The following is a 17,166-nucleotide window of genomic DNA, read 5'->3' on the forward strand; positions in this document are numbered from 1 at the left end:
GGCTGTCCTCATCAAGCGCTTCCCAAACTGCAGATTCGTGTGCGAAATAAATGCCGATTGCTGTTTTCAGCAACTAATTTTAGGGCCATTTGTTATATAGTGCAATAGGTAACTGGGGGTAAAAAAAAAAAAAAGGATGATTTTTATCAGTGAATGTTCCATGGAAAAAATTGGTTTTTGCATTGAAACTTGATGTTAAGCAATGGTGGCAAATTTTGAAGTATCATCAAAGTATAGCTTTGAACAATACAGACTGGCTTCATTCCAATCAGTCGAAATTAGTGAGGTTTTATTGTAGCTGCCATATCACAAATTACAAATTGGGCACATCATTTGGTTAAAGATTATTAAGCCACTTATGGGGTGAGAACAGAGAGCAATTTAGGAGATATAGTTTGGATACCAAAATGAAATGAGTTTTCTCAGGCGTAGTACAGATTATTTGAAATTAGGATTGTCTTGGAAGGTCTAAGAAACACAAATACAAATACATTACTATCATTATGGACATTACAAATTATAATTGCCAAGTAGATTATTATGAATTATAAATGATCATAGCCTATCAAAAATACACATTATCTTACTGCTGTAATTGATGACTAACACCAAGCATCTAAATATTTACTTCTGTTTGCACATGAATCAGGCCATATACACGCCCTTTCATGTGGGGTTAGGCATGTATTTTTGTTCATTTTTAATACTCTGCCATGTTTAACATGGCAGATACAAGAAGATCAGAAACAAAACCAGGCTGGACATAGGTAAGAACCATTTTCTTCCTGCTTCCCATTCACTTTCCAAACAGCCCATCTGACACTTGTCAATAACCTCCTCATCTTCTTTCACCTGGTGATTTCTCACTTAGCTGGTCCTGTGCTGAGTTCTACCTGTTCCTTCTAGCCTCCCCTTGCACCATTACTGATAGTTTCTGCATCTCCACCTACCTGGATCACAAGAAGGTTTGCAGAGTTTCTTTATACTCTTGGTCTCATGATTAAAAGTAAAAATAGCTCGATAAAACTTAGATTACTTTTTCTTCAAGTCTCTTCCTGTTTTTTTTTCCAGAACACTCTAACCTCATTTCTCCTTTTCCTTCTTTTACATTGAGAAACTTTTACATTGCCACATCCCTCGCAATATGTGTGGGGTTGTTTTTTGGTTTTTGAGGGACGGGAGGCGGGGAGGATCTGAACTAAGGTTTGAATACTAATTTCCCCTCTGGCTAAATGTGTAATCTCAGACAAATTGCATAAATTTCCAAAGCCCTGTCATTTTGAAATGGGAATAATAATGGCTCTTGGTAGATTAAATGAGGTATCCTTTACTCCTTCTCCTTTTGTCCTTCAAATCCTAAAATTTGATATCTTTTAAAAAAAATTTTAAAGATTTTATTTATTTATTTTTGGAGAGGGAAGGGAGAGGGAGAGAGAGAGAGAGAGAGAGAGAGAGAGAGAGAGAGAGAGAGAGAGAGAAACATCAATGTGCAGTTGCTGGGGGTTATGGCCTACAACCCAGGAATGTACCCTGGCTGGGAATTGAACCTGTGACACTTTGGTTCGCAAGCCCGCGCTCAATCCACTGAGCTACGCCAGCCAGGGCAAAATTTGATATCTTAATAAATGGCATTGATTGAGTTGGATTGGGAGACTGGCCTTAAGGGAGACGGGAGGTCACGGTGGGGAGACTTGTGGGTGAGGGCACCACTACTGAGAACAAAGCTCAGAGGCACCCCTGAGCCTGGTGCGTTTGGAGGCACAAAGAGGAGCATGTATGATATTATTTTTTCTTTTGCTTTGCAATTAAAACTCTGTAAGGAGCTAGAAGGATGAAAGAGATATGGAAAATTCCAGTAAGGTACTAAGAGTGGCCGTAGTTCAAGAGAGCACAAAAACGAGATATGGAAAGCAAATCTTCCCTCCCCAAAATACTGTAAGATATTATGAAAAATGATTACCTCAAAAAAATTCATAATCCCAATCCCCAATACACCATAGATTTTTTTATATTCTTTTCCATATTCTATCTGGGATCTTGATCATATAAATGTATTGTTTTGTGTGGTTGCAACCTCAGCAAAACAAAGCTTGTATTCTCAGGAAAGAACATGTAATATTCCTGACGGCAATCGGCCCTTTTAGATTACTTCCCACATTAATCACTTAAGACCAAAACAAACCAAGTCTAGCTTGGGTGGTGTGTCCTGGCGTCTCATTATTTTGGTCACAGAAACCCTGCAAAATAAATCAATTTAGCGTAAGTCTTCTTGATTCAAGGAACTCGAAACGGGCCAGAAAAAGCACATATGCTCTGGACATAGACAATATAAATCCACCGTTTACCAAATTGCTGCATCCCTTTGGACTGGGTCTCCTTAGTCCTGGTTGGAGTTGGGCAGCAACTAGTGTGTGGCCATTGGCCGGCACGCGTCGCCTGGAGCCAGCAGGGGGCGAGTGAGCTGCGAGCCCTGCTCTGCATCCTTGACTGACAGCTAAGGATGCCGGCGAAGATGAGGTAATACCACCCGAACCAGGAGGGCGTGGGGGTGTGGACGCGCGTGTGTGCGAGTGTGAGCGTGCGGGTGCGTGACCGAGCCGGAGACTCTTCGTGTCTCAGAGCTCGCACTGCAGACACTGATCACGCTGCATTTAAAAAAAAAAAAAAGAAGAAGAAAAAATTGCATTTCTGGAAGGGAGGCTGCAAAGTTGTGGCCCGGCGACAGCGGCGGTATCAGGGCCGTGTCATGGCGGGTCTCTTTTCGGCGTCTAGGGACTGGGGTAACCTCTGCAGGCACGGATTTGCCTTGGCGCCCCGCTTGGGAGGAGCGATTCATTCTGGAAGCAACTGAGCAGAGCCACAGGGAGGGGGAGCTCTCGCCCAGGCGGCGACAGCGTTTCGCGCGGCGCTAGGGTGGGAAGGGAGGAGAAAGAGGGGAGGGGAACACCGTGTCATTCCCAGCGTGAGCGCGCGGCGAGATCCCACCCGGGCGACTGCAGAGCCCGAGGCGCAACTGGTGCGAGGGCTGGTACCTCGCATCGCCGTCAGCGCCAGCTCGCGGCCGCCGGGGCTCCCGCGGCTTGCCCGTCGGGAAGCTTTGCAAGGCGGGGGCCTGTTTGCAGAGAGCCGGACATTTGCATGAAGCCACCCGACCTCACGGAGCAGCGGCAGCAGCGGCGGCAGCGGCGGACCCCGGCGGCGGCGCGCGGTCGGAGCCAAGCGGCCCCGGTCTCCGGGCCCCGGTGGATGCGCGGCTGGGGAGCGGCCCTTGGGCCGGAGCTGAGGCTGCCCGGGGCGGCGGGGCGCGGGGCAGGGGGCGCGGTCGAGGCCCGGAGGCGGCGGCGCAGAAGGAAGCGGAGGAGGACCGGCGTGCCGAGCCCGGTAGAGGGAGAGCGCGGCGCCGCAGCCCCGGGCTCACCATGCTCCTGGCCTCGGCGGTGGTGGTCTGGGAATGGCTGAACGAGCACGGCCGCTGGCGTCCCTACAGCCCGGCGGTGAGCCACCACATCGAGGCGGTGGTCCGCGCCGGGCCCCGCGCCGGGGGCAGCGTAGTGCTGGGCCAGGTGGACAGCCGGCTGGCGCCCTACATCATCGACCTGCAGTCCATGAACCAGTTCCGCCAGGACACGGGTGAGCCGGCCGCCCCTGCCCCGCCCGCGCGCACCTCCGCGCCCTGCCCAGAGGTCTTCCGCTGCGTGAGCCCACCGCCCCCCCCACCCCAGTCCGCACCTCCTTGCTGTGGTGTCACCCAGAGGTGGTCGTGGAGGGGGCGCTTCCTCCTCGTGATCCTCGTATAAACGGCCATGTAACTAGTAGTGTCAGTGTGCTGGCTATGCGAAGCCAGCTGCACCCTTGCCCCGAACAACTCCTGTTTTACGCCCCCTTTAAAGCACTTGGTGGGCCCAGGTCCTCCCCCCTCCCCGTGGAGATTCGGGGGCCACCCCTCCCACCGGCAATCCCAGCCCCTAGCAAGGGCTTCCTGCTCCCGTCGCTCACACGCCGGTTGACCCTGCTTCGCCCCTGGCACCCTTGGGCCGGCTACTCATCCCTCTCGCCACCTGCTCTACTGCCTCTGCCTCTCCTGGGTGGGGTGCCTTCCGACCGCGGGGCGCTGGGTGTGGGGACTGGGGGAAGGAGGCAGGGATTCCCCGAAGGCTCTAGCGGTAGTCTGGAATGGTCAGGGCCGGGCTCCCTGGGAGGGGAGACTGGAGTTGGGGGGATTCCGGGGCATGAAGCCCCCTGGATGCTGTGGCGTCGGCGAGGGCGGCTGCTGGCGCACTCCAAGTGCTGAAGCAACAGGCCAGAGCAGATGGAGGGAAGAGGGGGAGGGCCGGGGCTCCGGAATGCCTGGCAGGGAAGCCGCTCGGCTCCCTTTGTCCGCGGAGGAGGCGGCGGCGGATTCCTAAGCAGAAACTGCCCTCACGCTTCCTCCTGAATCCGTCGCCTAGGAGGGACGCTCTGGACTCCCAGACCACTGCACTCCTATCTTTTCATGATACGCGAGTTGCCACTGGGGCCACAATCCCACTTCCCAGCTGACCAGCCTGCCCCACGTCAGGGCAAGGCAAGAGGCGTCAGGGAAGAGGTCCCGGCGGCGGGTCGTGGGCGGGAGGGGCAGAGCAGGGCCGCGTCCCTTTGCTTGGCCCAGGGTGTCCAGGCTTAGGGGATGATTTGGGACAAGCCTGGCTCTCCTAGTCTCCGCATGAGGGTGGGGGTTGTTTCAGGAATTCTGGCTGAGCTTTCCCAAGAGTGTGAAGAGGAGCCTGGAGAGGCAGGTGTGTGTGTGTGTATGGGGGGGGGGGGGCGGTACTAGAGGGATGGCTGGGAGCGTCCCAGAAGGCCGCCGGAGAACAGCTGCAGGACTGGGCATCTCGGCCCCTTGGAAAGCCCCCACATCCTGCGCGCTAATTAGGGCTGTCATGGGAAAGAGATCAGACCTGGGGGAGGTAACTTCTGCCTTGAGCCCAAAGTTCTCTAGTCATGACTCCCAACAACCTCTTTGCCAACCACTTTGCAGACGCTGGTGGAGAGAGTCAAGTTTTCTGGGGAAAGGCTTCCAGAAGTGTTCTCATCCGGGGCGGGGGGCAGGGGGAGAGGACTTAACCCCTGGTGGGAACGGGTGGGAGGCGCAGCCCGGAGGACTGAGGGGAAGAGGGAAGGAGGCGTCTGTGGTAGATTGAGAAAGAGGGTTAAGTGTGGCTGAAGGGGAGGGAGAGACCGTCATTGTGCAATTTGGGTAGAGGTTGTGGAGGTGAGAGGGCAGAGACGTCAGACGGGGGGGGGGGATAGGTGTTTGGAGAGGGGGACAGCTGAGCCATGGCGATGAGACCAGGAGTTAAAACACCTGGCAGGGAATTCCTGCTTGAAATAAACAGGCAAGTGCGAGCTTTTCTATTTGACACTGCATTACATCTCTGCAGCATAAGGAGAAACCGCCCTGGTGACATAAAGGTCCCAACCCTTGTCCCACCTTTGAGAAAGGAGACAGTTCAATCAGTGTTTAGGGACACGGTACCTAGGAAGGGTCACGGCCTGAAGGGCCCTTTCTATAGAAGCAAAGAAGTTCTGGAGAAAATTTCCCCAGAGCTGGGAGAACTTTGGGCTGAAGGCAGAAGCTACCTCCCCCAGGTCTGATCACTCTTCCCCGAGGACGACAGGCTGACCACTACCTGGTGGTCCCTCTAGCCCAAGCCCAGGCACCCGGCTGTGGTCAGCCTGTGCTCAGGGAAGAGTGGCTGGGGTCCAGCAGATTTTAGGCAGAGAGCTGGCCCTGGATCATTCAAAGCCTGCCTCAGGGTGTGTTTCGCATTCATGTCTGTCTCCTCAGCCCTGCAGTGGGTGCTGGAGGCCCTGGGCTGAATCCCAGGAATGCTGGGTCTGTCAGGGAGCTTGTCAAAGTAGAATAGGATCCCAGGGTTTCTGGACTCGGAACCCCCTTCTCTCTGCTCTCCACCAACAGACACAAGTTCCCCTCAGTGTAGCTCGTTGATGAGGCCGTGACAGGGTAGGAACTTTAAACCACCGTCTCCCAGGCAACCTTGGCCAAGCCCTGGCAATGTTTAATTAAATTACCCACTGTCCCTGCTAAGCCATAGTTTGAAGCTGGGAACCAGAAACATCCCCATAAACAAAGGAGAGCTGGAAGTCCCCTGTGTCGAGGCAATTCCTCTCTCTCTCTTTCTGGTCTCTCCATGTGGGGACATTTCCCGACATGGGAGCTTTGTTCTTCAGGGAGTTTTTTTCCCCCCTGAAGTCGCCTGCTCTGCCACCACGGGAGTCCTCAGACTCTCCGCTCTCCTGGGTTCCTACTTCGTCCAGCCTGTCTCCAGGGAGATGGCTAGGAGGTTGCAGACACCCTCTGCCAGTTCCGTTTGCCCTGGACCCTTCTTCCCCAGACAGCCTCCCAGTCTGAGCTTATGTGCATTCTATGCTGGTCTCCTCAAAGCGTGCGGGGCTAGAGAATCTGGAAGAAGGGAAGAGATGGGGTGAGACAGAGGCGACTGGGGCTTGGCTGCTTCTGAAAGCTGTGGTTGAGTCCTCTCCACCTATGGCCATATACCTTGCCTGGGCTGGCCTTCTCCTGTTGTAAGACAGGAGAGCTCTGGGCTGTGGCATCACTTTCCCCTGTGTCTTCTGATGCACCCGATTGCTGCCACCTCCTGGGCCCAGGCACCCTTGAGCCGGCTACTCGTCCCTCTCACCACCTGCTCTACTGCCTCTGCCCCTCCTGGGTGGGGTGCCTTCCCACAGCAGGGCGCTGGGTGTGGGAAGGCACCTCAGGATGGAGGAAGACCCCCACCGGAAAGGGGAGACATGACTCAGGCTCTCATCCCAGACTCACTGACTTACAAGGTGACCTTGAACAAGCCCCTTAACTGCTCAGACCTCCTTTTCCTCTGCAGAATGAAGAACAGGCTTTAGGTTCCTCTGGCTCCTTTCCACCCATTCTGCAGATGGGCATGTGAATGGGTTTGGCCCCTCCACCAGTGAGGACGCGACTTAGAAGCGGCACGGTGTGAGGGAGGGATCTTCCCAGCTCAGAGTTTTCTGTGCAACTGTGGCCTCTTTCATGCCTTTCATGTGGTGAGAGGGTCAGATGGAGAGAGATTAAAGGATGTGACAGAAGCTGATTTTAGCGTCCCCCCCGCCCAGTACCCTCCATCCTCACAGGAATGGAGGAGGCAACCGTCACGATGACCACATGACATGACCACATGACCACATCCAAGGTAATTTTAGGGGGTGCCTCAGGCACATTGCTCACATTATCTTGTTTAATTCCACCAGCCATCTTATGAAAGATCTATTGTTCCCATTATATAGGAAAGGGAGCAAGCTGAGAGAGATTAAGTTGTTCAAAGGTTTACAGCTAGTCAGTGGCAGAGCTGAGGTTCCAGATCAAGTGCCCCATGCTCTACTCCTTTAAGTGGTGAACAGGTATGGTGCAGCCACTGTTCCAGGCACGTGAGGTACAGCAGTAACAAACACCTATGTTTCTGCCCGAGTGGAATATTCTAGCAAGGGTGAAGGATGATGGGATTTCTTGGGCGCAGCAGATGCTCTAACCATGTTGCAAAGGTGTGGTGAAATGCCCTAGAGACCTCAGGTCATTCTTAGAAAGTGTTGTCGCCCAAGAAGTATCTTGGGTGCTTTGGGGCGCAGGTGTCTGAATTGCCAACAAAAATTTATTTTCTTTCTCTTTCTTCCTCCTTAGTCTGGGAATGTCCTTTGTCTCGATCCCATTAGAGGCCTTTTGCTTGGGCCACTGCACCTTAGGGCCAAGTGGACTTCCTCAGATGATCTAGTTCGTGGTTCTGATTATAATAGAAAGGTCCAGGACTAACCCATTCCAGATGGAATGGGCTCCAAAAATAATCTGAGAATTAAATCCCACCATCTCTGCCTCCTCATTGCCTACAAATAAAACCATCTCTCTTGTCCCAAAACGTTGGTTCTGAGGTCTGCTTTGTACCTATAATTAACCTGCTAGGACTGAACTGAATTCAACATTTTCCCCTTCCACACCCAGCTCTTCCTCCTGACACCCCTCTCCCTGTGACTGGTGCCGCCATTGACCACTTGCCCACGGTCAAACCTCAGGGTTCTCTGACGCATTCTGTCTTTCAGAGTCTTATCAGGTGCCTGGCATGATGAGAACTCAGGGTGGCAGTTCACATGCAGATGCCCAGGCCCAGTCCCTGGAGGTGCTGACCCCCAGGGCTGGAGGCTACTGCACCCCAGGAGATTCTGAGGCAGGTGACCCTGGAACCTCCCCTGGAAAGCATTCAGCTCCTCATGGTCAAGTTCTACCGATTTCCTCTCTGCAGGGCCCCTGCAGCCTGTCCCCTCCTTTTCATTTTCACTGCCAACACCCTCATTAGGTCTCACTTAGAACCAATTAGCAGAACAGCTCTGGTCTTGTCACTTCTCTGTGTCACAGACTTCACCGCCTCCTCGTCGCCTACAAAGAAAACCCAGCGCAGCCGGGCAGTCTGACCCTTTACACCCTGGCTCCCACACACCTTTCCAGGTTTCTCGTCCTCATCTTTTCCTCCACAACTGACAAACAGATGTCCCTTTAACCCTCCTGAATTCCCTCAGAGTCCTCTGACTACCCACCACCAACTATTTACAAGGTCTCTTCAACTGAAATGCCCTCCTTTGCCATTTCTGCCCATTGAAATTCTCTTTATCATTCTGATCTTATGCTATTTGTCATGCATTTCTTGAAGTGTTCTCCAAACTGTCATTACTTTCTCTAACGTGTAATTGATATTTATTGAGCCCCCTAGGACATTCCAGGCATGGGGGGCGGGGGGGCGGATACAGCCCTGAACAAACACCTGGATGCCCACTCTTGTGGGGTTGGGGGTCCAGTGGAGGGAGACAGACATTCATCAAATCAATCACACAATAAATGGGTCATTGCCCGTCAAGAAAAATGCTATATGGAAAATAGGAATGGGAATTTGACCTGGTCAGGGCAGAGCAGAGCAATCTGAAGGGTGAGCAGTGAGGAGGGTTGCCAGAGTGTGTGGGGGGAGGCACCGGCATTGTGAAAAGACCCAGACAAGCACGGCAGTGGGCAGAGACCGAAGGAGGCTGGGGTGGCAGAAATGTGGGCAGAGTGTCTTAGTGTGAGGTTGGTGGGCAGAGGGGATCTCAGTCCTGAACTCAGGGGAAGTTACGGAAAGGATTTAAGCCCAGTGAGAATGTGGTTGGATTTTCTGCCGACGTGCTTTGAGCTGGAACTCTTCCTGTGGCTGTTCTGCCTCATGAACAGTCATGCACACACCTGTCTTGTGTTTACTGTGAGCCACTTAAGGAGCGCCTAGGTCTTGGCATCCCTCGCAGCAGCTAGTGGGCACTCAGCAAGGTAAGATAAACAACGAAGTGCTAAAGTAGCCAGAAGCGGTCAGCCTATCACAGCACGCTATGGAGCCCTCATTGCTGCCAGACACTGCAGAAGGCACTAGAAAGCAGGGGCCTACACGGCGGTGTCTTATGCCTCCACTTAGAGCACCAGCATGGAACGTGCAGAGAGACGCTAGTGAACCCTAGACTTCCTGAGGGCGGGGCCAGGACTGGGAGAAACTTCCAAGAAATGGATGGCCAATGGCATAGGGCCTGAATGAGCAGGAGGATAGCAATAGGTAAAAGAGGCAAAGGAGAGCATTTCAGTAGGAGAGACCTGATGAATAGCAGGTGTGGAGCTCCGGGCACCATGAGGGAATCCATGGGGATAAAAGGGGTGTCTCTTTGTCAGGAGCAGAGGCAACACGAGACCAGGGGAAGATAAACCTGGAAGTGTGTGTGAGAGCCAGGGCTTGGTCTCCAGATGTTCTGGGGCAATGCTCGGACATCTCTGGCATTGCTAACATTGTTGTAAAAAAAAATGCCTTTTAAGCACATCTGTGAAAATTGGCCAAGCACAATACATTGCCCCTGCTACCCTGAATAGAATATAAAATAGTGTCATTTAAGCTCTCAAAATGTAATTTTCTCATCTCGACAAGATGTTTCATAGGATTGCCATGAGGATCCTGTGGTCTGGGATAGGTGAAGTTGCTTCCTAAGTAATAAAGATTGTATAAATATGAGTTGTAGGTACACATTCTTTTCTCCTCCTACTCCTCCCGCTTCTCTCTCTCTGCATCCCCTGAACTAAACTTTCTGCACAGCTCCTCCATCCTTAGTCATAAAATAGAAAATAAATTATAATAATAATCACCAACTTTTACTGAGCTCTTGCCATGTGACAGGTGTTATTTCAGTTCTTCATATTCATTCCTTCATTTCATCCTCACGTTCACCCATTGAAGTAGCTTCCCCTGGGGCCCCAAACAGATGAGGAAACTGAGGCTTCGTCACACAGCTGGAAGGGGCAGGACCTTTGCCGCTGGACACAAAGTCTGTGCTCTTTGTTCCCCAGCAAGCTGGCTGCAGAGGAAGGAAATGGAAGCAAACCAAGACACTATTGCCTGCCCCTTCCTCCTGTCCTGCTAGCTACCCCCCTGTCCCCCAGCAGAGATCCTGCTGCTGAATAGGGGATTGTTCTGCTTCTCCCTCCTGCCTCTGAATGTTGATGTTTTGGGTCATTAAGGGGCTTGGAGATGGGGTGGGGGGGCAGGTTATGACCCTGGCAAAGGCTTGAATAGCCATTGTTCCTTTTCTTCCCCCCTTGAATGGGATTCTGTCCCCAGTCCTGGTATCTCCCTCCGGGTTGGAGGAGGGCTGGGTCAGAGGCCGGAGGAGGGGAGCCTTTTCCCACCACTGGGATGGATAGAGCTCAAGATGACAGATTTGGCAATTCTGGCCACCCTGGAGTCCCCCTCAGCTTCCCCACCCTCCTTGAGCTGGGCATCTTCAGCCTCAATGACGATGCCCATGAAATGAGCCGTGGTTGGGTCTGAATTCAGGTCTGGGGTGGGTAGGGGAGAAAGAGGCAACCGTGACAGGCTTAGTATTTCCTTCTGGTCCTGCAGGCTCATTTCCGCTGTGCTATTCTCCTGCACTGACCCTGGTCTTGACCCTACCCCCACCCCCAGCAAGACTGTACCAATTAAGAAGATCTCTTGAGGAGGGGTTTGCGCTTCTTGAAAGAAAGACATCAGATAAATAGAAAATTATCCTTGTGGTCATTAGCGTGGTTGATATACGACGATGCTGGGAAGTTTGAGAGAGTGGTCTCCACCTGCTTCTCCCTTCTCTTCTCACAGTAAGGGGCTCAGTCACCGCTGTCGTCACTCGCTGTCACTGCGCAGCCTTCCCGGAAGACTCTGCCTCCTAGGTTCCATGGCCCTGTGCTCTGTTCCTTGATGACGCTAGAGGCGGGGCATTGGAGGGACAGGGAAGAAGGGACATGATATTTAGGAGTGTCTACGGTGTGTGGAGGGGAAAGAGAAATCCAGAGCCTGGCAGAAACAAATGCATATTTGTTAAGAGGCAGCCACAGTTAATTCTCACAGTCACTCAGCACAGGAGTTATTATCCTGTTGTCTAAGGGGAGAAAAGGAGGCGGAAGGGTCTCTATCAGTTAGTAAGTGACGGACTTGACTGCAAGCCAAAGGGTCCCCACTCCCAGCCAGGAGGTGCCCCTTCTGGTAGCAGGCACTGCCTGCCATGTGGTGGTCCTTGTCACTCGTCTGTGTTCACCCCGGTGTGATGCAGACTCCTGAAAGGCAAGAATGAGTCTCGTTCAAAGCTGACCCCTCACCAGGGGGCCTCATGCCCGGCACACCGGAAGACTCATGTAATGTTTGCCTGTTAATGAAACACAATTCACTGTCATTCTTTGCTGACCCTGACCCTTTCCTCTGTGCCCCTCTGGCAGGGACCCTCCGCCCAGTTCGCCGAAACTACTACGACCCGTCCTCGGCCCCCGGCAAGGGCGTGGTGTGGGAGTGGGAGAACGACAATGGCTCTTGGACGCCCTACGACATGGAAGTGGGCATCACCATCCAGCACGCCTACGAGAAGCAGCACCCCTGGATCGACCTCACTTCCATCGGCTTCAGCTACGTCATTGACTTCAGCACCATGGGCCAGATCAACCGGCAGACCCAGCGCCAGCGCCGCGTGCGCCGGCGTCTGGATCTCGTCTACCCCATGGTCACGGGCACCTTGCCTAAAGCGCAGTCCTGGCCCTCCAGCCCCGGATCCGCCGCTTCGCCCCCGGGCCCGCCCTGTTCCTGCCCGCAGTGCGTCCTGGTGATGAGTGTCAAGGCAGCCGTGGTGAGCGGGAGCGCTGGCCCCCTGCAGCCTCCAGCAGCCCGCAAGAACATGCCCCCATCTGCAGCGGTCAAGCTGCCCCCACCACCAGGACCTGGGGCCAAGCCACTGGACAGCATGGGCACCATGCGAGGCCCGGTGAAGACCGCGCCATCGCAGCCGATCCAGCGACAGGCCTCCAGCTCGCCCGCAGGGGCCACTGCGGGCCCTCCCACCAGCCCCCCAGGTGCCAACGGCAAGACCGGAAGGGTGGCCCTGGCGACCTTGAATCGGACCAACCTGCAGCGGCTGGCCATCGCCCAGTCCCGGGTGCTGATCGCCTCTGGGTAGGTGCTTGCATGGCTGCCTCAGAGCCTTTACTCGTCAGGCATAGCACGTGACTGACCATCGGGTCAGAGATGGAGGAGGGGCTGCCAGGACTTAAGCTCCCTCTCATCTTGTCCTACCCTCTGGCCGCAGGTGGAAGGCAGCATGGTGTGGTGGATGAGGAGGCTTTGGCCTTTGGGGGCTGGGCTCCAGATTCTCATTGAGACTTTGCCTCTTTCTGGCCCTGAGATGGGCAGTCCCTCCTAACCTCAGAGCCCTAACTTCCTGCAGGGTGAATGCTGACAGTCATGTGCAGGTCAGGGGCACAGTGAGTGCCAAAGCAGATCACACACCCTTAGTAACAGCAGCAACGTGCATTGTCCTCCCACCGTGGTCCAGTTTGGGGGCGTCATCTCCTCATTCAATCCTTCAGGGCAACTCTGTGAAGGAGGCCTCTCGATCCCATTTTACACAGGAAGAAACTACAAGTTCACTGGCTCAAGGGCACGTAGCTGATCACCAGGGCAGACCAGGATTCACCCTTTAGGAAGTCTGGTGTCGCAGCCAGACTCTTTCTGACTCTGCGTGTCCCTCCCCATCCAGCACGCACCACGGTGCCTGGCATACAGTAGGTGCCAAATAAGGGTTTGCTCCTTTCCTCTGGTCTCTCTGGCACCCAGAGGAGTGCCTTCAGATGAGGTTAGCAGTCCACATTACTGAGTACTTTCCATGTGCTGGGCACATTCCCTGCATGGCCTCAGTTACTCCTGTAACAATGTGATGTGTGTTCTGTGATTATTGCTTTTTGTGACCATCTTGGTCTGCTCGATCATAAAATGGGAGAGTCCCAGGTCCGTGGGTGCCTGCAGCCTTTGCCTGCCAGCCCCTGGTTTCTTGTGAGATTGGCCTCTCATAGCCACCCAACCCTCGCTTTCTCTAGAGGCGCCTGGCCCTGCCTGCAGCCCGGGAGCCCGGACAGTAGGGTGGTGTAGAGTTAGGGTGGACAGCTGAGTGTAAAATTCAGGCTGTCTAGGGGACGGTCTCTGCACAGAGAGATTCGGTGCTGGGAGGAGAGAAGAAGGAGGGTGCACCATAGACTGAGAGGCCCAGCCTTTACTCCTGTCTCTGCCGCTCGGGTGAGCCACAGAATCTGCAAGGCGCAGTTTCCTAGTGTGTGTGACGGGGATCCTCGTGCTTGCCCTGTGTACCCCAGGGAGTCCTCCTGAAAACCTCCACTGAGGGAGTTCAGCCCTTCACAGTTCACCAGGTGCCCTCCCCAGCTTCCCTTACCCTCTGATGTACGTGTCGGGCATGGCACTTGGCTCAGAATTAACTCCCCAATGAAAGCCACACAGCTTGTGTGTTGTAGGTTGGGGGTTGGAACTCAGTTTTAGTCTCCTAGTCCACTGCTCTTTTTTTTTTTTTTGGTTAAGCCCAGCTCCTCATTTATGCAAAAGCAATTTACACACGGTCAAATGCTGGTCAGATGCATGGGATTTTCATACGAAGAGTCACAGAAGTGCACAGAAGTATTTGGGAGAAGGGACTGGGTACCCAAACAGTGCCTCCGCTCAATTTCTGTGCAGTGTCACACAGCAGCCTCCTGGGGGCCTCTGCCACAGTTCAGCAGGATTACTGGCGTGGGTGAGAACCCAGCCTCCAGAACCTGACTGCCTGGACTTGAACCCAAGTTCCTTGCTGTGTAATGGGGAGAGGGGGCAAGTTTGGCACCCTCTGTCTTCAATTTGCTCATCTTCAAAATGGGAATAAGAATAGCACCTCCCTTCGAGGGCTGTCCTGATGATTAAATGAAATATTTGGTGTGTAGATTCAGCACGATGCTGGGTACATAAGTAAGAATTCTGTAGAATTGTCATTTACTTTCATTAGCCACAGGTACTTATTGAATACGTGCCACGTAGTTGTTGAATCGAAGTCCAAGCTGAGCAGCCTTACCTCATCTCTGGCGCCCTCGACAAGTGCCAAGTGACCCCCTGCCATAACTGAGTGAAAGGAAGCCCGGATCGCTTTAAATCCCAGAGAGGGCGTCGGCAGCTCTTTATCTCTCTGCTTTCTTCCCTCTGCCAGCCAGCAGAACTGGAGCGAGAGAATAGGCTGCAGGGCCGGCCAGTGCAGTTTCAAAAGGGCTATAGAAACAAGTTGATTTTTCTCTGCTCTGTTTTCCTGACAAGGGAGGCCCCTCCCTATCGTCCAGCCCTCTTCTTTTCACCTCTTACCACTGCCCTCACCCCCACTCCCATCTTCTGCTCCAGTCTTTCTTGGCCATTTAATTGGCGTGTTTATTCTCTTTGTCTGGTGTTGCCATCGGCCTTCTGTCACCCAGCGGCCCCTCCCCCTCCTCTCGGCTGCCCGTGACCTCTTCAAGCAACTTTCCCACGGATAAAGGAAGACCCGGGAGGGTGGGAGAGGTGGGATGGAGAGAAGGGTTTGGGGGGAACAAAAGACCCCCGTGAATTATTCAGAGACACAAACAGGGGGCTTCCCAAGAGAAGGGAGACAGCGCCTATACAGGGGAGGGCAAGAGTCGCCCCTCTGGCCCTCTGCTCCAGAATGGGAGGCTTCTCTATCTCCAGCGGAGACCTCGGTTGCTGGAGAGACACGACCATTGTCCTGCCCGAGCGTCCTGGGTTGGCCCAAGACTCCAAGGAAAACACTGATTCTCAGCCTGGTATCTGCCTTAGACGGCCCTCCCCTGCCCCCTCGCTTGCTCTTCTCTTTTCTTGGTTTTATATTTTAGGGACAGAAAGTAAAACTTGCACCCTCCATAACTGGGGTCAGCCCGACAGAATGGGGGCAGACAGGGTGTCTTCTGATTGGTCAAAAAGTGGTCAGGCAGACAGCTTCAGCCGCTGCACTGAGCTGCCTGGAGGATGTGGAAGCGTGCCTGCCATTGGGCTGCCGGTTTCTGGAAGGAGGGCTCAGGCCTCTGGAGCTGGGGCCCCAGCAGGGTGTGACCGGTGTGGACTACAGGGGCCGGTCTCCTGGTTCTCGTTTTGTCTGCCGGGATCAGTGGGGGAGGGGTGACCAGTTGTTGCAAACTCAACAGTCCTCAGCACTGTCCAGCACTGGGCTTGACACTTCACCCTCCATAGCCTCAAGAATCTGAGAAAACTGCAATATTACAGCAGGAGAAGACGGCATCAAGCCCAGCTTCTTCTTACAGTGGGGAAACAGAGACGTAAATAATCACCCGAATTTGCATAGGGCTTGGCTCTTTACAAAGTATTTTCTCAAGATCCCTTATCCTTACAGGGACCCCGCGGGACAGAGAGGTAGGGGGCCCTGTTTACTCAGGTGTGGTGGACAAGGGCAGAGAGGCTGTGTGGCCCTCTCAAAGGCACATGCCACTGTGCAGCTGGACTGGAAGGCGGACTTCCTGGCCCCCTGGGGGGAAGGGCTCCTTCCTCTATACCCTTCTGTATTTCATAAATAAATATCCCCTTCCTCCCCAAGCCCCAGTGCCACCCAGAGCCTAGTGACAAGCCCTTCTGCCACGCTGTCCCTTTCCTGGCATAGCAGGGACACCCACCTCTCCCACAGTATTACAGGGGTCCCTGGCCCCAAGTGCAGACCCTCCCTCTCTTCAGACCTTATCCCCCCCACCCCCAGTTCTTGGGCTGCCTGGAGGGGTGTGCTCTGCTGGTTGGAGTATTTCCTGGTTAAGCAGATTGGGTGTGGAAACCTGCCAGTCCAGTTTGTGGGAACAAAGGTAGCTTTTGTCACCCAGATCACAGCTATTCATCAGCGAGAGTGGGGGCCTTGGAGTGGTGAGGGGGTCAGGCAGGTGCGGGAAGGGGGGGTGGCTGGGTGGTGCGCTGCCCCCTGGTGGGGAGCTGGGGACAGGCACAGGAGTTCAGGCTTGCATCCCCAGCCTCTCCAGATGCAGCCGGGGGAAGGAGGCAACTCAGCTGCAGGTAGAGGACTCAGGCTGCCACCCAATCTTGGGGACTGGGGTGGAAAACTGTCAAGGAGTCTCCCTGACATCTTCTAACCCCAGACCCTGGCAGGTTCACGGATAAGGAAATTGAGGCTCAGAAAAGTTAACAGGCTTTGGGAGGCGTTAGTGGCAGGATTTCCTGACTCCCCATCCACCATACTATGCCTGGCCCCTTGGGGCAGGTCACAGGGTCCAGAATCTAGTCTGAGCCTCTTTATTTTGTTTTTTGGCCTACTTTCCTTGTTTTGAATTCCCCTCCCCTCATCTGAGTTTGATTTCTCCTGTGGACAGTTTCCGAGGAAAAGTAGCCTTTGGTGGCCTGCTGAGACACAAACACTTCCACATCTGTTATTTCCACATCCTTCTCACAACCCGGGTGCACAAGGTCCCTGCGGAGACACAGATGCCGTGGAGGACTCAGCATAGCAGGGGAATCACCCTGGGCAGTTGGGACAGGCAGACCCACTGCTCAACCTTGAGGTCCATCCCGGCCCTGCTGCCTCTTAGGTGTGGGCTTACTCCCTCCCTCTCTGAGCTTCATGCTCTCTGTCTGCGGCGTGGGGCGATGGGATGAAATAGACATAAGAATGTCGTGAGCGACTAAAGCTGGGTATTCCTGCATTCAGATCCTTAGCTGCGTGATCTTTATCGAGTTTGTTTAACCTCTCTGT

General features: G+C 53.8%; 1 protein-coding gene across 2 annotated transcripts in view; it reads left to right on the top strand.

The window, feature by feature from the left end:
* Positions 1-2,005: 2,005 nt before the first annotated feature.
* The window catches only part of DTX4 (deltex E3 ubiquitin ligase 4), a 31,333-nt gene continuing 16,172 nt past the window's right edge, over positions 2,006-17,166 (top strand). Inside the window, exons 1-2 of one of the 2 annotated variants that reach the window (XM_028517634.2) lie at positions 2,006-3,630; positions 11,834-12,557. In XM_028517634.2, coding sequence (XP_028373435.1) covers positions 3,420-3,630; positions 11,834-12,557 — 935 coding nt within the window. In that variant the 5' untranslated portion in view covers positions 2,006-3,419. Of the gene's footprint in view, positions 3,631-3,664; positions 4,776-11,833; positions 12,558-17,166 lie in introns of those variants that run through there. The other variant, XM_036029497.1, reaches the window with a different exon arrangement.

Source organism: Phyllostomus discolor, chromosome 6, assembly GCF_004126475.2.
Source record: "Phyllostomus discolor isolate MPI-MPIP mPhyDis1 chromosome 6, mPhyDis1.pri.v3, whole genome shotgun sequence".
Classification (NCBI taxonomy): Eukaryota; Metazoa; Chordata; class Mammalia; order Chiroptera; family Phyllostomidae; genus Phyllostomus; species Phyllostomus discolor.